The sequence below is a fragment of the Nyctereutes procyonoides genome, unplaced genomic scaffold (genome assembly GCF_905146905.1).
Source record: "Nyctereutes procyonoides isolate TBG_1078 unplaced genomic scaffold, NYPRO_anot_genome, whole genome shotgun sequence".
Lineage (NCBI taxonomy): Eukaryota > Metazoa > Chordata > Mammalia > Carnivora > Canidae > Nyctereutes > Nyctereutes procyonoides.
The window spans coordinates 40,145,280-40,169,880 of NW_026575120.1; the positions used below are offsets into that span (position 1 = coordinate 40,145,280).

General features: G+C 40.7%; 1 protein-coding gene across 5 annotated transcripts in view; it reads left to right on the forward strand.

Moving 5' to 3' along the window:
• The window catches only part of CUL1 (cullin 1), a 103,821-nt gene that overhangs the window by 62,109 nt on the left and 17,111 nt on the right, over positions 1-24,601 (forward strand). For all 5 annotated transcript variants that reach the window (XM_055334734.1, XM_055334733.1, XM_055334731.1 and 2 more), the window contains 5 exons: positions 7,569-7,619; positions 7,813-7,903; positions 8,857-9,020; positions 12,498-12,660; positions 13,913-14,043. In XM_055334734.1, the coding sequence (XP_055190709.1) occupies positions 7,569-7,619; positions 7,813-7,903; positions 8,857-9,020; positions 12,498-12,660; positions 13,913-14,043 (600 nt within the window). The remainder of the gene's footprint in view (positions 1-7,568; positions 7,620-7,812; positions 7,904-8,856; positions 9,021-12,497; positions 12,661-13,912; positions 14,044-24,601) is intronic.

The following is a 24,601-nucleotide window of genomic DNA, read 5'->3' on the forward strand; positions in this document are numbered from 1 at the left end:
GGCTCTGTGTCCGGCAGATCGGTCCCTAGCCTGAGACCCAGGTTTTACAGATCAGCCCTCGTGGTCTTTGTGGTTTGGGAAGCTGCTCAAGGAGAGGACTATGCTGTGAGATGTCCTCCTGCCTTCTCACTTTACAAAATAATACGCTACGGACAGAGTAAAAAATCGAGGGGTTCTTTTAGACCCCATGAAAATAGATTTTGAAAAGGTGAAATTTGAATGATTGAATATCATCTTCATTAATTTATTTCTTCAGTCAGGGAAGCTTTTCCTAGGCCCTTTGGTTTCCAAAGTGTGGTCCCCCAACCTGCCCCATTATGGACACCTGAGAACCTGTTATAAATGCAGATTACTGGGCCCCGGCCTTGACTTCCTAGAATCCGTGGAGGTGGGGCCCAGCTGTGTGTCACAGCAGGCCCTCTAGCTGATACTGCCGCGCAGTCAGATGGGACCACCGATGTCGTAAAGTGGTGAAGGGTAGGACTCGACCACAGAATGGTCTGTCCGCTCAGAACAGGCCAGCAGATGCACAGTCTGTACTCTTCTTGAACCAGTGGTATGAAAATGTCAAGTTCTGCATAATAGGGTTCTCCCCATATCCAAGATTGTTGGTATAATAGCAGTACTTTATTGCTTTACTGTTGACAAATTTAATAAAAGAAAAACATAATGGATCACAGATGCAAGACAGACTCTTAACCATTTAAATAGTTCAATTTCTATACCAAACTGTTGCTTCATAAAGGTACTTGGTTGTATAGTTTTAACAAAACTTCCTAGATTTAGTGTTTTGATTTGAGCCTTTTGTACTTGCCCTTTTCTTTTTTTTTAAATGAATTAATTTTTATTGGTGTTCAATTTACCAACATACAGAATAACACTCAGTGCTCATCCCGTCAAGTGTCCCCCTCAGTGCCCGTCACCCATTCACCCCCACCCCCCGCCCTCCTCCCCCTCCACCACCCCTAGTTCGTTTCCCAGAGTTAGGAGTCTTTATGTTCTGTCTCCCTTTCTGATATTTCCCACACATTTCTTCTCCCTTCCCTTATATTTCCTTTCACTATTATTCATATTCCCCAAATGAATGAGAACATACACTGTTTGTCTTTCTCCGATTGACTTACTTCACTCAGCATAATACCCTCCAGTTCCATCCACGTTGAAGCAAATGGCGGGTATTTGTCGTTTCTAGTGGCTGAGGAATATTCCATTGTATACAGAGACCACATCTTCTTTATCCATTCATCTTTCGATGGGCACCGAGGCTCCTTCCACAGTTTGGCTACTGTGGACATTGCTGCTAGAAACATCGGGGTGCAGGTGTCCCGGCGTTTCATTGCATCTGAATCTTTGGGGTAAATCCCTAACAGTGCAATTGCTGGGTCGTAGGGCAGGTCTATTTTTAAGTCTTTGAGGAACCTCCACACAGTTTTCCAGAGTGGCTGCACCAGTTCACATTCCCACCAACAGTGCAAGAGGGTTCCCTTTTCTCCGCATCCTCTCCAACATTTGTGGTTTCCTGCCTTGTTAACGTTCCCCATTCTCACTGGTGTGAGGTGGTATCTCATTGTGGTTTTGATTTGTATTTCCCTGATGGCAAGTGATGCAGAGCATTTTCTCATGTGCATGTTGGCCATGTCTATGTCTTCCTCTGTGAGATTTCTCTTCATGTCTTTTGCCCATTTCATGATTGGATTGTTTGTTTCTTTGCTGTTGAGTTTAATAAGTTCTTTATAGATTTTGGAAACTAGCCCTTTATCTGATATGTTATTTGCAAATATCTTCTCCCATTCTGTAGGTTGTCTTTTAGTTTTGTTGACTGTATCCTTTGCTGTGCAAAAGCTTCTTATCTTGATGAAGTCCCAATAGTTCATTTTTGCTTTTGTTTCTTTTGCTTTCGTGGATGTATCTTGCAAGAAGTTACTGTGGCCGAGTTCAAAAAGGGTGTTGCCTGAGTTCTCCTCTAGGATTTTGATGGAATCTTGTCTCACATTTAGATCTTTCATCCATTTTGAGTTTATCTTTGTGTATGGTGCAAGAGAGTGGTCTAGTTTCATTGTTCTGCATGTGGATGTCCAATTTTCCCAGCACCATTTATTGAAGAGACTGTCTTTCTTCCAGTGGATAGTCTTTCCTCCTTTATCGAATATTAGTTGACCATAAAGTTCAGGGTCCACTTCTGGGTTCTCTATTCTGTTCCATTGATCTATGTGTCTGTTTTTGTGCCAGTACCACACTGTCTTGATGACCACAGCTTTGTAGTACAACCTGAAATCTGGCATTGTGATGCCCCCAGCTATGGTTTTCTTTTTTAGAATTCCCCTGGCTATTCGGGGTCTTTTCTGATTCCACACAAATCTTAAAATAATTTGTTCTAACTCTCTGAAGAAAGTCCATGGAATTTTGATAGGGATTGCATTGAACGTGTAAATTGCCCTGGGTAACATTGACATTTTCACAATATTAATTCTGCCAATCCATGAGCATGGAATATTTTTCCATCTCTTTGTGTCTTCCTCAATTTCTTTCAGAAGTGTTCTATAGTTTTTAGGGTATAGATCCTTTACCTCTTTGGTTAGGTTTATTCCTAGGTATCTTATGCTTTTGGGTGCAATTGTAAATGGGATGGACTCCTTAATTTCTCTTTCTTCAGTCTCATTGTTAGTGTATAGGAATGCCACTGATTTCTGGGCATTGATTTTGTATCCTGCCACGCTACCAAATTGCTGTATGAGTTCTAGCAATCTTGGGGTGGAGGCTTTTGGGTTTTCTATGTAGAGTATCATGTCATCGGCGAAGAGGGAGAGTTTGACTTCTTCTTTGCCAATTTGAATGCCTTTAATGTCTTTTTGTTGTCTGATTGCTGAGGCTAGGACTTCCAGTACTATGTTGAATAGCAGCGGTGAGAGTGGACATCCCTGTCTTGTTCCTGATCTTAGGGGAAAGGCTCCCAGTGCTTCCCCATTGAGAATGATATTTGCTGTGGGCTTTTCGTAGATGGCTTTTAAGATGTCGAGGAAAGTTCCCTCTATCCCTACACTCTGAAGAGTTTTGATCAGGAATGGAGGCTGTATTTTGTCAAATGCTTTCTCTGCATCTAATGAGAGGATCATATGGTTCTTGGTTTTTCTCTTGCTGATATGATGAATCACATTGATTGTTTTACGAGTGTTGAACCAGCCTTGTGTCCCAGGGATAAATCCTACTTGGTCATGGTGAATAATTTTCTTAATGTGTTGTTGGATCCTATTGGCTAGTATCTTGTTGAGAATTTGTGCATCCATGTTCATCAGGGATATTGGTCTGTAATTCTCCTTTTTGGTGGGGTCTTTGTCTGGTTTTGGAATTAAGGTGATGCTGGCCTCATAGAATGAATTTGGAAGTACTCCATCTCTTTCTATCTTTCCAAACAGCTGAGGGGAGGGGCAAGATGGCGGAAGAGCAGGGTCCCCAAATCACCTGTCCCCACCAAATTATCCAAACAGCTTTAGTAGAATAGGTATGATTTCTTCTTTATTTGATAGAATTCCCCTGGGAAGCCATCTGGCCCTGGACTCTTGTGTCTTGGGAGGTTTTTGATGACTTCTTCAATTTCCTCCCTGGTTATTGGCCTGTTCAGGTTTTCTATTTCTTCCTGCTCCAGTTTTGGTAGTTTGTGGCTTTCCAGGAATGCGTCCATTTCTTCTAGATTGCCTAATTTATTGGCGTAGAGCTGTTCATAATATGTTTTTAAAATCGTTTGTATTTCCTTGGTGTTGGTAGTGATCTCTCCTTTCTCATTCATGATTTTATTAATTTGAGTCTTCTCTCTCTTCTTTTTAATAAGGTTGGCTAATGGTTTATCTATCTTATTAATTCTTTCAAAGAACCAACTCCTGGTTCTATTGATCTGTTCCACAGTTCTTCTGGTCTCAATTTCGTTGAGTTCTGCTCGAATTTTAATTAACTCTCTTCTTCTGCTGGGCGTCGGGTCGATTTGCTGCTTCTTCTCTAGCTCCTTTATGTGTAAGGTTAGCTTTTGTATTTGAGTTCTTTCCAGTTTTTGAATGGATGCTTGTATTGCGATGTATTTCCCCCTCAGGACTGCTTTTGCTGCATCCCAAAGATTTTGAACAGTTGTATCTTCATTCTCATTAGTTTCCATGAATCTTTTTAATTCTTCCTTAATTTCCTGGTTGACCCTTTTATCTTTTAGCAGGATGGTCCTTAACCTCCACGTGTTTGAGGTCCTTCCAAACTTCTTCTTGTGATTGAGTTCTAATTTCAAGGCGTTATGGTCTGAGAATATGCAGGGGACGATCCCAATCTTTTGGTATCGGTTCAGACCCGATTTGTGACCCAGTATGTGGTCTATTCTGGAAAAAGTTCCATGTGCACTTGAGAAGAATGTGTATTCAGTTGAGTTTGGATGTAAAGTTCTGTAGATATCTGTGAAATCTATCTGGTCCAGTGTATCATTTAAAGCTCTCGTTTCTTTGGAGATGTTGTGTTTAGAAGACCTATCAAGGGTAGAGAGAGCTAGATTGAAGTCACCAAGTATAAGTGTATTATTATCTAAGTATTTCTTTACTTTGGTTAATAATTCGTTTAAGTATTTGGCAGCTCCCACATTCGGGGCATATATATTGAGGATTGTTAAGTCCTCTTGTTGGATAGTTCCTTTAAGTATGATATAGTGTCCCTCTTCGTCTCTCACTACTGTCTTCGGAGTGAATTTTAGTTTATCTGATATAAGGATGGCTACCCCTGCTTTCTTTTGAGAACCATTTGAATGGTAAATGGTTCTCCAACCTTTTATTTTCAGGTTGTAGGTGTCCTTCTGTCTAAAATGAGTCTCTTGTAGACAGCAAATAGATGGGTCCTGCTTTTTTATCCAGTCTGAAACCCTGCGCCTTTTGATGGGGGTCATTAAGCCCGTTCACGTTCAGAGTTACTATTGACAGATATGAGTTTAGTGTCATCATGATATCTATTTAGTCCTTGTTTTTGTGGATTGTTCCACTGAACTTCTTCTTAAAGGGGAATTTTAAGAGTCCCCCTTAAAATTTCTTGCAGAGCTGGTTTGGAGGTCACATATTCTTTCAGTTCTTGCCTGTCTTGGAAGCTCTTTATCTCTCCTTCCATTTTGAATGAGAGCCTTGCTGGATAAAGTATTCTTGGTTGCATGTTCTTCTCATTTAGGACCCTGAATATATCCTGCCAGCCCTTTCTGGCCTGCCACGTCTCTGTGGAGAGGTCTGCTGTTACCCTAATATTCCTGCCCATGAAAGTCAGGGACTTCTTGTTTCTTGCTGCTTTAAGGATCTTCTCTTTATCTTTGGAATTTGCAAGCTTCACTATTAGATGTCGAGGTGTTGAACGGTTTTTATTGATTTTAGGGGGGGATCTCTCTATTTCCTGGATCTGAATGCCTGTTTCCCTTCCCAGATTGGGAAAGTTTTCAGCTAGGATTTGTTCAAATACATATTCTGGCCCTCTGTCCCTTTCAGCGCCCTCGGGAACCCCAATTAAACGTAGGTACCTCTCTCTAGAAACAGTTTCCTTTGTGTGCTGTTCCAGTGAAGCCGATGAATTCATTTACAGTTCAAGCTTTAGTTGACACAGTGAAACAGTTGGGCACAATGATCTCTCATTGTATTTTCTAAAAGTTCCAGAAGGTGGAGATGATTTGTCAGGAAATATAAAGCTTTACTCTTTTCCTAATAATTCTTTTTTCCTTTTTAATTATAGAACATTATTGTTTTCCTTTTATGTCCACCAGAGGACATAAATTAATTTCATTGTTGATACATTAAAGTGATTGAGCAAGATTTTTTCCTGGATTCTGTTCCTCTGAACTTTATCTGTAGTACCTTTGGCCCTTCTTTCTTATCTTGCCAATTCTCTTCCTTTCTTCCCTCAAAGTGATAAATTATCCAGAGTCAAATTAGACCTGTCTAAGGCTGTCTTACTTTATAAAAATATTTGGAAAAAAGTTATTTTTAAAGGTGCAGTATATCTTTACTAGAAGTTCATGGCCATGGCATTGCATTTTCCCACCTGCCTGACTCCTGCATTAAAGAAGTCTGAAGAGTCGAAAGAACAGCAACAGAGAATTTGCACAGGGAAAATTTATTTTCAAAACAAATGCCCCAGGGTTGCATTTTTCCTGAAAAATGAGGTTCTTCCTCATATTTAGCCTCCGAGCATCTTCTCAGATATTATAGTTTCTAATTTGGAAATCTTATTTTTATGCTAATAATACACGAGTATGTATTGTTCATACTTTATTAAAAATAGTTTTCTCTTAATATGAAATCTTGCCATTGGCAACAAAATGGGTGGATCTGAAGAGTATAATGCTAAGCAAATCAAGTACCATATGATCTCACTCATATGTGGGCTTTAAGAAACAAAACAAAACAAAAAGACAAACCGAAAAACAGACTTTTAACTATAGAGAATAAGCTGATAATTACCAGAGGGGAGGTAGGTGGGAGCAAGGGGAAAATAGGTGATAGGAATTAAGAAGTGCACCTACTGTGATGAGCAGTGAGTAATGTGTAAGATTGCTGGACACTGGAAACTAATATAACACTATTAACTATACTGGAATTAAAAAATTTTAAAATAATACATTTAAAAATAGTTTTCTATTAAATATTGCTTTCATGTTGTCTCTTTTGTGTTGTAGAAATATCACTCAGTGAAAGTTCATTACATAAATTATTACATACAATCTTTTCTGAAATACAAGTCTTACATAAACCCAGCTTTATCTGTGGTTAAATTTGGGAAAAATAAGAGTGAATGCATTTATGTTTAAGTTCCTCAGCAATTTGTATTAGTAGTGAATTGTTATAAATTTGACTTATACTCTGAAAAATACCTTTCTTAACAAACAGCTTAAAAATAGTGAATGAATTACAACATTTCTCTTGTGGGGAACAATTTTATAGTGATTTTCTGTGGTAAGTTTTAAAAACTTTTAAAAATTCGTCAAAGAACCACCACCACCACCACCACCCCACACACACACACACAAAATACAAGTAAAATGAGAAATCTGAGTGATTCATGGAGAGTAAACTGCATCTATGCAGAGTGTCCATTTTGGTATATTTACAGTTGTATGCATCCATGCAACATAAATCACCACAAGTATGATACAGAACTTGCTAATTTTTTATTGTCTGTTACTTATTTTACTGAGTATTAGGAAACAATGATAAATGGAATTACCTTCATTAAGTGTGTTAGGTTAGAAATTAAATTTGGGCCAAGGAACAGTGTTAGAGGTTGAATCCACTGTTGTCCTATAAGCTGATATGTATTTTCTCCTAAAATCCAGATTTTCCTCTTTATCTTAATTATTGAAATGCAGGCTAATAAACGTCTATACTCTGATACTTCCTGAAGTTGTTAATTCAAGTCAGTGTCTCTCATTTCATCACGATGATAGATTTTTACCCTGTTATGATCTAGAAATACTGATCAGTGAGATTCAGTCTGATTCCTAGGACTTTAGTCTTAGAAAAACATAGTGAAAGTATAGACATCTTATGCTTCTCCTTTTTCTTTTCATCCAGCTTGCATTGGTGACTTGGAGAGATTGTCTGTTCAGGCCACTGAATAAACAGGTACCTGCTTGTGTGAGTGTGCATGTTGCCCTTTCAGAATCCCCAGGTTTGTTCCTTGGGCATTGTCTCCCCCTTCCTTTAGAATGTCCTGTGAGTATCTCTCGTCTTGCATTGTCAATGGACTCGATCTCAGAGATGTGTAGTAATATGGATACTACAGTCTATGACCCACAAGTCTCTTTTCTTTTTCAAGGTAACGAATGCTGTTTTAAAACTGATTGAAAAGGAAAGAAACGGTGAAACCATCAATACAAGACTGATAAGTGGAGTAGTACAGTCTTATGGTAAACATTTTCCCTTTAATTTATTCAGTTTTTGTATCAAATGATAGTTGTAACAGTATCCCAGCAGATTCATTTACAGATATTTTAGATTTAAGAATATTGTTTGAATTTACACGGGTACTCAGAATTCTCTTTAAGTTAGTGTGATTCTGTTTGATTTTACCCCATCATAAAAATTGTTTGATCTTTGCATCTTAGGGCAATTTTGAGAATTTAGACATTTGAATAATTTTCTGGTCTCCTACTGAATTACTGTATATACACTATGATAGAGTGTCATTAATGGAGCAGAATGATAAACAGAAATCTTGCTATCGGTTCGAAAAATTGAGGTTGAGAAACCGATAAACGAAGTGTTTTGAAAACTTAGGAGGATCGTATTTTCTCTGAAAGTTTAAATTTAGCCCTCTTTAGAGAGCAGGTAAAATCAATGAAGGAGATTACACGCTATAAACATCTAGGTATAAAGTAAGTCATGGGGTGTAAGGAGCAGCATAGAAAATGTAGACAATATTGTACTAAATTTAAGGGACGGATAAGGACCTAACTGTGGGGACTATCTAGTAACGTACACAAATACCAGATCACTGTGATGTACCCCTGAAACCAGTAGGCTGTTGTATGTCAGTTATACTTCAATTAAAAAATAAATGTCATGTGTATTATTTTTAAGCTTTTAGAAATACAAAAGTTTTTTAAATAAGCTGCATGATAACTTTGAAGTATGCCTGGCCATGAGTCAGAATTACTTGCTTCTATGTCTTGGATCTTCTTCTGTCTTTTTCTCTCATTGAAACCGTGTGCTTTAGTACCAGTGAATAGCACATTTACCCTATGCCTTATCATTTTCCATTTAGCTTTTATAAATATAAACTGAATGCTACACCTAGGTATGTTGTGGAAAGTGTAAGAAAAACTGGGGTAATTGAAATATAGTTCCTATTTATTTCTAGTGGAATTGGGGCTGAATGAAGACGATGCATTTGCCAAGGGCCCTACGCTGACAGTGTACAAAGAGTCCTTTGAATCTCAGTTTTTGGCTGACACGGAGAGATTCTATACCAGGGAGAGCACTGAATTCTTGCAGCAGAACCCAGTTACTGAATATATGAAAAAGGTAAGCTTAAATATGGCACTGAGAGTAGACGTAAGTTATAATAGTTACTGCCGCTCCAGTGAGTGAGTCCTTTTCACGTAGGCAGCTTTCTTCGCAGGTCACTTCTCAGGCCCTGTTGTCCTGTCATGTCATAGCAGGTGCAGACGCTTCCACCCAGTGCACCAAGAAGCTTTTATAAACTCATCTGATAACCATGGCTCAGTATTCTCTGTGCTGCTCTGAGGGCAGAACTGTGATAGCCATGTGACTTTTGTGTTCTGAGCTGTCTCTCCTAGCGTGTCTGTGTGTTTCTGATGGGAGCCACAGTCCTGTGTCAATGAGAAAGTAAGTTTTTAAGAAACACCTATTACTGGATTTGCAAACTTTAAGCTCTTGTTTTTTCACTTCTAAAATACTCTCCAACAATCTCTAGTACAGCCTCACATTTATAGTAAAGCAGGTCCTTCTGAAACTACAGGATATAGGATTAATCCTAAACTGTGTACCATCAATCTTTTTCTGTACTAGGTATGTTACAGCAAAGTTCTAGTGTAATTGTTTTCTTGTTCTCCTTGGGAATATGGGTATCCTGGACTTACACTGTGAGGAATGACCAAGGTTCAGAACCCGCAAACCCATTCTGTAAAGGGTCGGGTAGCAGATATTTGAGACTTGTGCTCACTCTACGTGGTCTCTGTTGCAACCGTTTAGCTCTGCCATTGTCATGAACAAAACAGCCGTGGTGACATCTAAACACATGAGTGTCGCTGTGTTCCAGTGAAATTTTACCTCCAGGCAGGATTTGGCCCAGAGTGTTTAGTTTGCTGACCCCTGACTGAGAGGTACACGATTTCCTGGGAGTCCAGCTAACGGTACCTGATCTCCGCTTTGCCTTTTATTCTCTCTTCACTGGGAGAGCACAGGGAGTGACCACAGAGCCCCAAATGAGTTGATCTGCTCACTTAGCACGCAGAGTAAGTGAGCAGATCAACTCAGTTGGAGCAACAGGGAACCTGTCTAAGCGCATAGAGCCCCACCCTGTTTATGTGTGCTGTTCCGGTTGCATCTCCCCATAGATCGTGGTTAGAAGCTGGAAGCTGAAAGTCCTTGACAAATTTCTGATTCCTCAAAACTAACAAAAATGGACCTCTTCAGAAGTATTAAATTTGGAGGAGGAGTAGTTCTCTGTGTCTGTCAGTGGGTTCAGTTAGCTTTTCTGCGTGTCAACCAAGAGTGAGGTCTCCTATCAGGGTACACATCGCAGGAGCAGCACAAGGAACTCTCAGAGTTCCCGTCATCTGCGTCAGCCACACTAGGGGAGATAATCGTACTCTGGTGTAAGGAAATGTGCTGGTGAGGCCAGAGCTCCATGAGCACCCCCAAAGCAGGGAAATCTGGGTTTTTGTTTGTTTGTTTTAAAGATTTTATTTATTTATTCATGAGAGAGACAGAGAGAGGCAGAGACACAGGCAGAGGGAGAAGCAGGCTCCATGCAGGGAGCCCGATGTGGGACTCAATCCCAGGACCCCAGGATCATGCCCAGGGCCGAAGGCAGGCTGCTAAACCACTGAGCCACCCAGGGATCCCTGGAAATCTGGTTTTTAAATCAGGCCTGGAACAGCCAAGGCAGCTTGAAGAGCAAAGATGTCCAGTGGTCTGGATGTTTCCAAACCAATGCGACCCTGCCCTCAGGGAAGCCGTGTGCTTCCTGCATCCTGATGCTCTTACAGGGATTCCTTTCTAGAGGGCTTAACGGTTGGTCCCAAATCCAGTTGGATCTTAACCAAACATAACTTCTGTCACCTTCTGGAAATCCGTAATACAGAGAATCTATAAGCATAAAACTGGAATCTAACCATGTGAACTGTTCTCTTGCCTATAGCCTTGGGCTGTAAGTCCAGCTCTAAATCCCTGCTTCAACCATTTACTGGGAAGTTGACCTTAACCTTTCTGGTCCTCTGTTTCTTCATCTATAAAATGGGAGTAATAATTTTTATAAGTGTTTGGTAGTACACGCATACATCATTCAGAACCTCCAGTAGATGCCTGAGAATATGCAAAACCACAGGATAAAAGGTGGCACAATTTATTTAATAACTTGAGGATAAATTATGTTTAAAACATTGTCAGGAAATAGAATACAAAACTCATGAATAATATTGAGATAGAGCATGAACCTTTAAGATTCTACTTTTAGCTGCCATCGTGAGCTAGATGTGCAAATTCCTCCTCTATGCTCCCTTTTCTGTGATGTTTAGGGATATTTTAGTGGAACCACTTGAGACTCTTTGGCTTCTCTGCAATAGGGATGGCTTTGATTAATGAACCCTAAACCACATTTGGGTTAACATATCCCACTGTCTTCGTGTGATTGAAACTAATGTGAGCTACAAAAGATTTATTGACTATTCTAGGTTACTGATGTCTCTCTCTCTCTCACACACACACACACACACTTTAAAAATAAAATATACAGGGCAGCATGGGTGGCTCAGCAGTTTAGTGCTGCCTTCAGCCCAGGGTGTGATCCTGGAGACCCGGGATCGAGTCCCACGTCCGGCTCCCTGCATGGAGCCTGCTTCTCCCTCTGCCTGTGTCTCGGTGCCCCTCTCTCTCTCTCTCTCTCTCTCTCTCTCTCTCTCTCTCTCTCTCTCTCTGTGTGTGTGTGTGTCTATCATAAATCAATCAATCAATCAATCTTTAAAAAAATAAAATCATTTTGCAAAGTTTGGTACTTTTATAATACAAAATATAGCTTTTCTTTTTATTCAGATCACCAGAATAATTTGAGATTATCATTGAAATTTTGTCCTTGCTTCCATAGTTTAGTGGTTCCTTGGTGATACTTTACAGAATTTCTGGTGATACTTTGTAAAATACATGGACTTTCATTTTTTTTGCTGCCCTTCTTAATGACATCTTTATTTTCCTCTCTTCCTTGAAGGGAATTGTAATAACTCAAGATTTTAATAAATCCACTAGTTACAGAGGCACATACCCAGCGATTGGCAAAAGAAGCCCATGTTTTTGTTTAAATTTTTTTTAAAAAGTATGATTACTGATAACTATTTCCATATGGTCGCCATCTCAGGGAATATATTAGTGTGATCCTTGACTTCCAGTAGCTTTCAGCCAGAAGTAGGGGTTCTAAATATGGTATCTGTGTGTGAGAGATGATCCATAGGTTTCTCAGATATTTCCCCCAAAAGGTGAAGTGCCATGTATCTGAAGGAAGAAAGGTAGCATAAACACATTTGAATTGCTCATAGTGATGACCTTGGTAAGTCATTTCAAAGGAGCTGGAGGTAGAAATATACTATAGAGAAAATGAGCACATCATTGACCACTTAAATATGGTTGGTGTTCACCCAAAACCAAAGAACTCCTTCCCTTTTCTCTTAATTTATCAGAGCAGGTTTGTGAGTTTAATTTGCCATTTTTCACGTAACAATTTTTTAGAAACAAACCCAGACTGTTCGCTTGAATTAATTCCTGCAGGCAGAGGCCCGTCTGCTCGAGGAACAGAGAAGGGTCCAGGTGTACCTTCATGAAAGCACACAAGATGAACTAGCAAGGAAGTGTGAGCAAGTGCTCATTGAAAAACACTTGGAAATTTTCCACACAGAATTCCAGAATTTGTTGGATGCTGACAAAAATGAAGGTGAGCCTCTCAGACTTTCAAGACGTGTGCATGTCTATTATGACCTGCAGTTTTGGCATTGTTTGAAATTCTAGACTCAGAGGTAACAATATCACCAACATCAATTACTTTCTAAAAGATTAACATGTGAGTGTGCATTTACCTTGTGTGTAGATTTCAGGCCTCTGTAGAGCGTTTTGGGTATAACTTTGGGGGGCAGGGAGAGCATCTTTGCAGTTCCACTGGGAATATAACTTGTTGCATACACTTCAGCATGAAATGATACTACCCCTGATTTTTTTCTTGAGGATTTTTATTTTGAAAATTCTTCGAGGGATCCCTGGGTGGCACAACAGTTTGGCGCCTGCCTTTGGCCCAGGGCGGATCCTGGAGACCCGGGATCGAATCCCACATCGGGCTCCCGGTGCATGGAGCCTGCTTCTCCCTCTGCCTGTGTGTGTCTCTCTCTCTCTCTGTGTGTGTGTGTGACTATCATAAATAAATAAAAAATTTAAAAAAAATTCTTCAAGATGTGAAGGCTAGTATTTTGTAAAAGTATTTCTTTTACCCTTCAGGTTTTACCAGGACATGTTAGGAACTCAGTAAAAGATTGATGTTCAAAAGTTTTTTTCTTTGGCCTTCATAAACTAACCATGTGCCACGCATGTAGTTAATTTGGGGACCCTTTTGTGACTCACTTGTTTGTAGAGTCGAGATGGATATTCATAAATGCTCCTTAAATTTATTCATTTTTTTAAAATAAATATTTGAGGGATGCCTGGGTGACTCTGGTTGAGTGTCTGCCTTCGGCTCAGGTCATGGTCCTGGGTCAGGTTCCCTACAGGGAGCCTGTTTCTCGCTCTGCCTGTGTTTCTGCCTCTCTCTGTGTCTTTCATAAATAAATAAATAATCTTAAAATAAATATTTGAGTGCCTATTATGTATCTAACATAACTAATATCTCAAGCTTGAGAATTTTAGGTGGCATCAGAAACACTTTCTGATAAAAAGATGTTTTTTCTGTTATTTTGGTGGTTTCTCATACTAAAGGGAAAAATAAACTTTTACAATAGGACAACTTCATTGTTGTTTTCAGCTTAATATACATATACAAAGGACAAAATATTTGGCTATAATTAAAACATTTTTGATTATTTAGATCTGAAAACACCGTTTTATTTCAAGGTATCTTTCATCACAGTATAAATACATACTTAGTACAATGGATATGTAAAGTTTATTCCATGTGTAATGGTGGCACCTTCTTCTTTCAGATTTGGGTCGCATGTATAATCTTGTATCCAGAATCCAGGATGGCCTAGGAGAATTGAAAAAACTTCTAGAGACACACATTCATAATCAGGGTCTTGCGGCAATTGAAAAATGTGGAGAAGCTGCTTTAAATGTAAGTACTGTGTAATTGGAAATCAATCAGGCCTAACCATTTCCACACAGGAACTGCAGACATGTGTTGTGTGCCTCCATTTATGAATCCAAGTGGTAAGATTTTCACTAGAGCTCTCATAGGGAACCTTTTTTTGGCTTTTTAAAACAAGGTTCACAAACCTCTTGGTTTAGTAAATTCCTCCATGAACTTTTCTCTGATATCTTTCAGGCATTGCGGATGTCATTTCTTGATATTTTTTTCCCTTCATGTCTTCTCACAATTACATTCCTTACACTAGAAGAGAGAAGATTCATCCATAGAATGAATAGACTAAAGCCTCCTAGACACTTGGCTCCATCACCCACCGGCCACAGGCTGTACCTGTTGGGGACTTTGAGGACCACCTGCTGCCGCCAACCCCCCCCCCCCAGAAGGTCACAGGGCTCTTTGCCCTGGATCATCCCTGAAACATGTAGTAGTCCTATGAACCCCACTACGCCAGGAGGCATATGGAATGTTCCTACTAGTGTAATTTCAGGTGATAATTTCACATAGGGAGTACCTCGTGTTCCTAAAAGATGGGTAAGTTGTCCTTGGTTTTGTCCCTGTTGGCGTTTTAATTTTAATAGTGTTTGGGAGAATAAGGAAAAGCTTCTAGAACATGGTTCTTACATCTAAATCAGAAAACGTTTTAGTCTCTGATTTTATTGTGTTTAATGTTAGTTATTTTTGACAGTACTGTATTTTTTTTTTACAATACTGTCTTTAATACATCTTTTAAAATCTTCATTTCTCTGTTAACTTTGGAAGATTCCCTTTAATGGCTTGCTGCTTCCCTTTTGACACAACTGTGAATTATTAAACAGGTGGATATAAACCCCTTTCTTCAGATTGATAAAATAATTAACTCTACACATTCAGATGGAAGAGACCTGGCTTAGTAGTGGCCGTTGTGAAAGAGGTGTCCAGGTTTCAGTATAAGCTACTGTGAGAAGTCCCAGTGCGGGGACACATGGTGGTGGAGCTGTTGTAACTGAGGCACGATTGAGTGTGGCCCCTTGACAGTCAGTCTGGGTTCAAATCCCTGCTCCACCTGTGTGACCCTCCTGCTAACTTGTTTTTCCATCTGTGTCAATTGGGTTTTTTTTTTTTTTAATAGAGTAATGGAGTTTTTATGAACAAGTAGTACATGTAAAGTGCTTATTAAATCTGCTGCATTAAGTGCTAAGTACTCAGCAGTGATGGCAGTTTTAATTTTAAAAGCTCGTTTAAAAATCATCCTTACATCTGGATGGCTTTTTTTATTTCCAAACTAAATGTTCCTTTCCAAAGGGCCTGACATGCTCACATTTGCACACACATGTCATTTAGGAAGGGCCAGTCTTGAGCAATAATGTAAGGTGTTTTCACACTAGTTAATTCAAAACCCAGTTTAGCCACATGAGCAGCAGAGCCAAGTAAATAACTTGTGTTCCTTGAAATGAGTGAAGTGGTGAGTCTGTTATTTCATCAGACATGGGTTGGAGTAGTAGCTACATGAAGCAGTTTGCTTTTTTAGGTGACCAGTTGTGTATGTTCTCTGTGCTAGGAGGCATCCTTGGGGATGAGGGGGAACCTCGTGGTCTAGATGAATGCACTCAGATTATTTTCATAGGATGATGGGGTGTTACTTCTAATGTCCATCTTTTCCAAACCAAAGTCAGGTCCTAAATGGAGAAGTAATCATGCTATAATTCTCAAGTACTATGGTTTTCTTTTTCTGTTTGATATGATCACCTGACTTGGTGAATTTAAATCTGACTTTGTGTTGGTGAATCTTAAATCTGACATTTACTTTTTTCACGGGCAGTTAAATCAAGTTTAGTTTCTAAATAAAATTATTTTTTTATACCTGAAACCTTCATCTGTCAACAATAAGCAGCACAAGTAGACAATATTTACCAGCAGTTCTTTTTTACTGGTAATTAAATTTTTTGTTATTCCTTTTTTTTTTTTTTTTTTTTTTTAAATTCATAAGAGACACAGAGACACAGGCAGAGGGAGAAACAGTTTCCTCGCAAGGAGCCCAATGTAAGACTCAGTTCCAGGACCCTGGGATCATGTCCTGAGCCAAAGGCAGGCAACTCAACCACTGAGCCACCCAGGTGCCCCGGAAATTAAACATTTAAATAATCCTTTAATTACTTAGATGTAAACCAGTGATTCCCATGAATTTAAAAACAGAAATAAGGCACTCCCTCTTGAAGAATAATCTGTATAGCTTAATAAACTTGTATGGCATCTGCCTTAACTTTCAAAAGTCAGATTTTTTTTAATACATAAGATAACATGTTATTATTGATCATAAAATAACATATTATTTCCATAAGAACTATTTTTATATTGAACTTGTGAAACTGGTTTTCTAAGCTGTTCTTGTGAAGAAAAATGTTTCTTTGGGAAAGCATATATTATACTTCCACTGTTTCTGTAAGAGTTTTTCCTGAATTTCCGTCTCATTCTTTTATTTCTAAAATTTCAGTTGACTCATAGTTTGCAGTGATGCATGAGTTTCTTACACAGCCATTGTGGCCTGGGTTCTATCCAGTGATGGGAAAGCTCACAAAACTTGAAGACGCTCAAGAGAGGGCAGGTGTACCCAGGACTTAGCCTGGCACACAGTAGGTGCTTAAATAATTACTCAAAGAATAAATATAGCTACCTAAAACATAAATACTTGTAAGTAGGTATTTTTATCACAAATGTGGTAAATACAAAAGATATATTGTAACCCAAATCGTGATAGTTTTCCAAATCCCACTTGTGCTACAGGAAAAGCAGCAGAGGAAAGAGACTTTGTATTAATTTTTTTAAAAATTATAATCATTATACATAATTTTAAGTGGGATTTAATTACTTTGAGAAGACAATTTTTAAAGTTTGAAAATTTTTGCCGAATTGAATCGAATCATAGTATATGAAAATCATTTACAGTGAGCATGTTAAATGTCATAGAAGGCACTGCTTAAATGAGTTTTTAAGGGCTAACATATTTTTTATCTAGTCCTATAATTCTGTTTATACCAAACAAAACAGATGAAGTTCTCACAAATAGAGAAATGATTTTACTTAGAAGCTGGACTTCTGCTTTAACTGGCCATGAAAAGGTATTGATTAGAAAACTAGATTTAAAAAAAAAGAAAAAAGAAAAGAAAACTAGATTTACTACTGATTAGTTGAGCCTAGACTGAAATTATTATAGGTTTTGAATTTGTAATGTGATTTAAAATAATATTTTATGTACTGAAACTTTCAAAGCCTGCCTGAGAGTTTTCCTGAGAGGTTTTTTTCATAGTTAAAAACAGATTTTTAAAATTAAAGGCTGTTCCTGAATCACTTGCACAAGGAGAATCTCCCTCTTTACCTAAGCGAGAACTGGCAGTCCTTGTGAGGTGTCCCTGAAAGAGAGCCCTTAACACGTGCTGTTTTTAGATGTTTTGCTGCTCGCACCTGCCTGACAGCCAGGCCAGTGAGCCCTCGGGAAGGCAGTCGGGCCCGGGCTCCTCAGCATACAGAGTGTGTCAGCCTGTGTGGCCGAAGCTGACCAGTGTGAGTCCATCTTACCGGGCAGGATTCCAGTGCATCTGGAAGAGTTCTCTCCAGCCTTCATAGGTCCTTATGATTGAGGGACATGGAAGCTTAACCAGCTTGCCGATTCATGCATAACAAAGGCAGGATAAGTAACCTGTTGCGTTGGGGTATCAGTAGGACTTTGGGAACCTTATACACAAAAAAAAATATTCAAGGATGGGATTTAAAACTGGTTTAGAGCCGAACAACCAGATAAATAATTTTAAATAGACGAGCTGTTTTATAGGCAAGTTTCCCATGCATGGCTTCTGAAGCGAAAAGAATGGGGCAGCATGGATGAGCAAGCACACTGACGTGGCACTAAAACCAAAGTCAAAAATTTGAAGGGCCCCTGGATGGCTCAATCTCTTAAGTGTCTGCCTTTGGTTAGGTCAGGATCCCAGGTTCCTGAAATGGAGCCCTGCATCCCACATCAGACTGCCTGCTCAGCGGGGAGCCTGTTTCTCCCTCTCCCTCTGCTGCTCCCCCTGTTGGTGCTCTCCCACTGTCTGTCAAATAAATAATTAAAATCTTTTTTAAATCTTGGGGATCCCTGGGTGGCGCAGCGGTTTGGCGCCTGCCTTTGGCCCAGGGCGCGATCCTGGAGACCCGGGATCGAATCCCACGTCGGGCTCCCGGTGCATGGATCCTGCTTCTTCCTCTGCCTGTGTCTCTGCCTCTCTCTCTCTCACTGTGTGCCTATCATAAATAAATAAAAATTTAAAAAAAAAAAATCTTTTTTAAATCTTTTAAAAATAAATTTTTGAAAGACCCTGTGTGCTTACATAGATGGACCAAAGCACTCCAGATGTGTTCAGTCTTTGTAGTATAGTAACTAGAAAAATACTCTGTATTAAATATAGGAGGACCCTGTCCACTTGGGTCTTAGGGAGCATCTTGAAAGCAGAGTCCACACCGTCAAGTATTCTTTGAAGAGATTGAAACCCACAGTGTGGCTTGCCCTGTGCTGGGTTCTCAGGTTATTTATCTGCCAAAGCAGCTGGCTGAAGGATGCTGGGTGGTATTACAACTCAGAGGGCCAACAAACATTGCAGATAAAATTGAAATCATTATTTTCATTCGTTCAACAAGCATTTGTGGCGTTCTTGTGATGGGATTGATGGCAGGAATCCCGAATGGAAATGTCTCATCTTTGTCTTCATGTCCAACCTTCATGACCTCATCTGCCTAGTCACTGTATTACAAGTTCATTTTTGTTTTTTATTTTTTATTTTCTTAAGATTTTATTTATTTATCCATGAGTCACACCGAAAAAGAAGCAGAGAGACAGAGGGAGATGCAGGCTCCCGGTGGGGAGCCCAGTGCGGGACTCGATCCCGGGACCCCAGGATCACAACCTGAGCCAAGGGCAGACGCTCAACCACTGAGCCACCCAGGGGCCCTACAGGGTCATTTTTCAATTCACATTCTCCTTCCTCCGTTCCTTAGCACAGGGGTCGGGGTAGGGTAGCAGCTCTGTAGGATATGCCACCTTGCCCTCCTCCTTTGCCGGTGACAACATTCACAACCTAAAGTGGTGTGATTTCCCATTGAGCCTGGGCATGGCCTCTGCGTCCTCTCAAACCAGTAAGGGCTGCCTGCCTGCCAGCCCTGCCCCTGCTCTGTCCTCTTGGGTGAGTAGGTAGGGTATGGACATGACCCTTCCCTGCCCCTTCCCTACCCCTCCAAGTGTTCTCTCTACAGGCCCAGAGCCACCATGTTCATGCGGGCACCATGACTTCATTCTCCACGTGGTCCTCCCGCTGTCCTTTCCTATTCATCCCCCACGGTACTTGGCACTCCAGTCTTTCAGAAGTACCACTGAACGCTTTGACAGTTTTACTCCACATTCCTTATCCTTTTTTTAAACAAAGCAAAATAAAACCTCTTTTCTATTATAGTGTATTAAATCTACAATATATTGTAGATATGTATACCTAGATGTGTTAAATCAAAATCCTCTCCTGATTTACCCCTGTTCTCTTGAACTTTGTCTTCCCTGCCATATCATTTATTTATATTCAGGCTGTTCCCTCCGCCCGTAACACAATCTTCCTTGCTTTCTGCTTGCTTTGTCCTGCTTCTAAGACCAGCTCAGATCCTCCTTTCTTAAAAAAAAAAAAAAAAAAAAAAAAAACTCTTCACTATCTCTTCAAGCCCTAAGTGAGTGTCCCCCCATCCTATGTCCCTGTGGCATCTATAAAAATCTCTCCTGTGCCACTCTGCATCTGTGCATCACTTCTGTGTTTCCTGTCACTGCTGTGGATTGCAGTCCCTGGGGAGGGCAGCTGGCACCTCATTATAGTTTATGCTCTTTATAGTTTTAGCGCTAGCATCCTGTGCAACAAGCGTTCCTTGATAATGGTGACATAATAACGATGGGAAAGAGGAAGAGCCGTCAGCTGCGTGGCCAGAATCTCCTTTTCCCATGTTTTCACCATTCTGTCTCTTCATTGGGTCCATCATCTGCTCACCTTCCTATACCTTGTGGGACCTTCCTAGTTCTCTCTGCCCAGACACATTTCATTTCTTTTCCCTACATGTTAAACACCTACCTCTCTTTCGAGCCCCAACTCAAATGCCGTTTCTTCCACAAGCCTTTGCTGGTTACCCCTTTGAAATAGTAGCATGTTGGGCTCTTTATATGACATGCACACTACTTTATATTTTACATGTCTGTAAAAGTGTCTTTTACAGGAATGGCTTTATCCACCTTCATGTCTTCAGAATTTAGCACAGTCCCTGGTGCAGAATAGGGTGTCAGCATACTTCCATGTTAATTGTACTCCTTGTCCCCAGCAGGACTCAGGCTGCCTACACAGTACATAAAAGACAATGGGATATTAAAAAAAAAAAAAAAAAAAGACCATGGGATATAAGAGATAGCAGCAAAATAAGGATAGGAAACCCAAACGAAGCCTAGTGTAGAGGTGGACAATGCTCAAAATGCATGCAGTGGAGTCTAGTATCCTGGTCAGAGATGGGTCACAAACACACCTCCAGTCCTTTGCAGTCAGACCAGAGAGCTTGCTGGTAAAGGCAGTCAGTGCTGTGAAGTACAGTCAGCTCTTGGACTCCTAGTGATCATAAGGAATAAGCCTGTAACTCAGAAGAACAGCTTTATTGGCATTCAGAGCTGAGAATACTCTCCCCAATGGCCCATCCTAAAGAGAACGCCAGTAATGTGGACAGTCGTCAACACTATACTTACAAGTAAATGTGATACCAAGTCGTTGGATGGCTTTATAATTTCCCTTGACGGTAGCTTATAGCAAAATACCGAAATAAGGTTCAGGAAAAGTGTCAGTATAGACTTGGAAGTACTTGCTAATGAATGCTTGATGATGCAGTTGGTTCCATGTTGAATTTTTAATTAGCACATGATTTTGCAGCAGTCTGAGTACTGTTGTACTTCCCTACAAAGAGGGCTCCAAAATTGAACATAAATCAGGTTAGAAGACAACACTTCAATACTATCTTGTGTTCAGGGCAGAAATGGCAACAGATGAGCGTAGAGTCCTCTTGAAACCGTGTTGATGTAGTAACCTCCGCCTCCCTGGGACTGAGGTGTAATCCAGCAAGAGTGGGCTTGTAGACCCTTTCCTATCCAGCAGAGCTGTTGGTCTAACGGGGTGGGGTGGGGTGGGCTGCAGAGATGGATTGGGGAGCAAAGTTGTAAAGGCTTATTTGCAGCTGGGAGAAAAATCATCTACTTGAAACGGGAGGAAGCATTTTCAGGAGCCACCCAGGGGTCTGGCTCCAGGAATGATTGTCCTTATGAAAAGGGAGCACTTGAAATGGAGAATGATATAGGCCGAAATGAAATCAGAAAGCTCTGACCGTGTATCTAGGATCTTACCAGAATTAAGGAAAAGCCCTGTTTGGGGATTGAGAAGTTGAGTTAGAAATAATTACAGGAACCCAACTGTTTGTATGAACTTGCACCAGAATGAACAGAGTGACACGGTGTGGGGTGCTTCTGGCAGGCTTGGGTTTTGTTCATCCAGCCAAGATTCCCTTTATCTTCTGGAGTAAAATGTTTAAATAACTTGGTCCTGACTCAGCCATTCTTTGGATGCTGGTAATAGAAGAAAATTACCCACACAGTGATAAAATTGGCCAAGGACCCTTACATCAAGAGCCTAGCCTGCTTTGGTCAGAAGGGATGGAATACACACCCCTAAAATCTTTACATAGGAGGAGGGCAGGGTGAGAAGATCCTGGGCTACCCCAGCCTCAAGCTATCCCTTAAAAGCTGAGGGATGGATTATGGGTGCTGATTTTACTACTCTTTATTTTGATTAGGTTTTAAATTCTTCCATAATAAAACATTTTTTAAAAAGCAAAAGGAAAAAAAATGTGCCAGTTCTGATGTAGTTGATGTGGGAGAGGAGAAGGAGGAGGCAGTTTTATCCAGTAAGTCAAACTGACAAATTTAATTACACAGAGAACTGATATGTGCTGATAATGGAAATTGGTTCTGAAAGCCTACAGCTGAATTCATGAATCTATTTTCTGTCTTGCCATGGGCTGGAAAGAATTAGCGTTTTCTTTAAAAGACAAATCATACAGGTGTTCATTTCCAGTTTAGGATGACCTGGCTGTGAGAAGACTCACTGTTTGAATTTGATATCCGGAATACACCCTTTTTTCTTTCAACTGTGGGCACAGCTGTAATCTTCCCATGAGCAAACCAGTTACGGAAGCCCCTCGCTCACCGGATCTGAGTTTATATCCCATGTCAAACTACGTTTTGGTTTAATCTTTGCTGTGTATTTTGAAGTCCTGAATGGCCCCTGCTTGGCTTCAGATGAGTTCAAGACCACCCATGACCTCTCAACCGCCTACCCACCCACTTCATTCCTGGATGCAGTGCTTTTGTTTCTAAACTGATGTTACTTTCTGCAGCATCATTTTCTCTCTTAGGGGAGTCACAGTTTTTCCTGGCAAGCCCATCTTAGTTCCACTTTCAAATTTTAATATTTTCACCTCTCATTGCTCTGTGCCTGAATCTTGCCAACTTGGAGCCTCAGTAGTGAGCACATATGGAAGGGCTGCAGGCAGGGACTCCAGCCTCCCCTCAGATCTAAGGGAAGTAAAAGTGTGAGTCAGGACGAGGGAGGTAACCAGGCTGGCACGAGGCCCGGGGCCGGTGATGGAAGCCCACCCAGTTACATAACTGGGACCAGGCATTCATAGAAGTTTATCAGATCCGAAGGTAATGATTAAAGATGAGTTATTTACAGTCTGAGGCTCAGAGCCATGATTGCAAGATAAGTACATAGGATTGAAGCAGAAGTAGCAGGTGGACAGAGGTTATAGTAATGAAAATATAGAGCACTGGTTACATTGGTAGGTTTTTTTTGTCTTGGCATTTTCAACTTTAAACTGCAGTCAGAGAAACTGGCAATTTCTGCTTATCAGAAGGAGTGAGATGGTGGCATAGAAAGAAGATTGTCACATCACTGGTTGGTGCGTGAGGCCTCTCTGTTCGCTTGTCTCCAGTGGCTTGTGTTTTTGTTTGGCTTGGGTTTTGCCTATTATTAAAGACAAAAATTAGTAAAATTTTTGTAAAGTAAAAATTTTACTTCCTGAGTGCGCACAGACTGGTTGAGGAGGGAGCACGTCAGAAGCCTGAGGAGACTGGGAAAAGGCCAGGCTCGGGTTCAAACCTTCCACGGGCAGTTGTCTGAGTGGGCAGTCCTGGTGCCCACAAACTTTTACCTGCCTTTCTCTCTAGCTGCTGGTCTGTGATTGTTCTTTCCTGAAACTTCTGCTTCTCTCTGTGTTGCATGTGGTGAGAATGTGGCTCCAAGGACCAAGTGCTAATGCTTCTGGGGAAGAATCACTCTGCCCCCAAATAATTGCATTTAAGGTTGTGGACAGTGTCGAGCAAGGCCCCGCCCATCCTGTGGGTGCTGTGTGACGGTGACTGACCATCCTCAGAGGCCTCTCTCAAAGCTCCAGTAATGGACCTGCTGCCTTCCTCCCGGCTGGATAAGAAATGTGGGTGCCATGTGTGCCTAACAGGTAGTCTAGGTGAATCACAGGTTTCCAAGGACAGGTCATATCAGGTGCTGGCTTGGAGAGCACCAGCTGACGTACATGAAATGGTGAGGGTGGCCCCTTGAGCCTGTCACACCCCAGTGTGCTGCTTTGGGCCATATTACAACATCAGGATCACAAGTGATCCTGAGAAACCCTAATACACACCAACTCCCCAGACCTGTTCATCTGACACATATGCTATACAGTTTTAAGGAAGATAGGATAAGATAAGGTGGAAGTTATGTGAGGCTCCTAAGTACATTTTTTTCTTTTTGTGAAATTGATCCTTAATTTTTTTTTTTAGTGGAAATGTATGGAATAAAAGGTAATATTTCAGTCATGATTATCAGCATTTCTGATCTCTGTCCATTCAAGAAGTATCTGGTGAACGCCTCTACCCTGTGCTTATAAGCAAGGTGGATGTGGTCCTGGCAGGCCTCCCCGAGCTCATGCCTGGCAGGAGAGGCTGCCAGTAGCAACACCTCACAAGTACGGTTAGCATTCCAGTGGGGGTTTGGGCGTTGTATGTATGTAACAGGAGGCCCGCCCTGTCCTGCCAGTTCAGGGAGCTTCCCTGAGAAAATACTTGAGACCAGTAGAGGAGTTGAAGCTAACTAGGCAGGGGGGTCCTAGACAAAGCCCCTCAGTGAGTATAAACATGACCCAGTGTAAGAACCAAGAAACCTGGTATGACTTGACAAGGAAAATGGCACAGAATAAAACTGAAAGGGTAGCCATGCCGACTGGCCAGGCCAAGAAACCTCAAAAGCCACATTAATGATACTGCCTTAGTCCTAAGGGCAAGAGGAAAGAAACCAGGTAATGGTTGTAACAGACACAAAATTGATACAGATTTTTTTTTTTAAGATTTTATTTTATTTACTCCTGAGAGATACAGAGCAAGAGAGAGAGGCAGAGA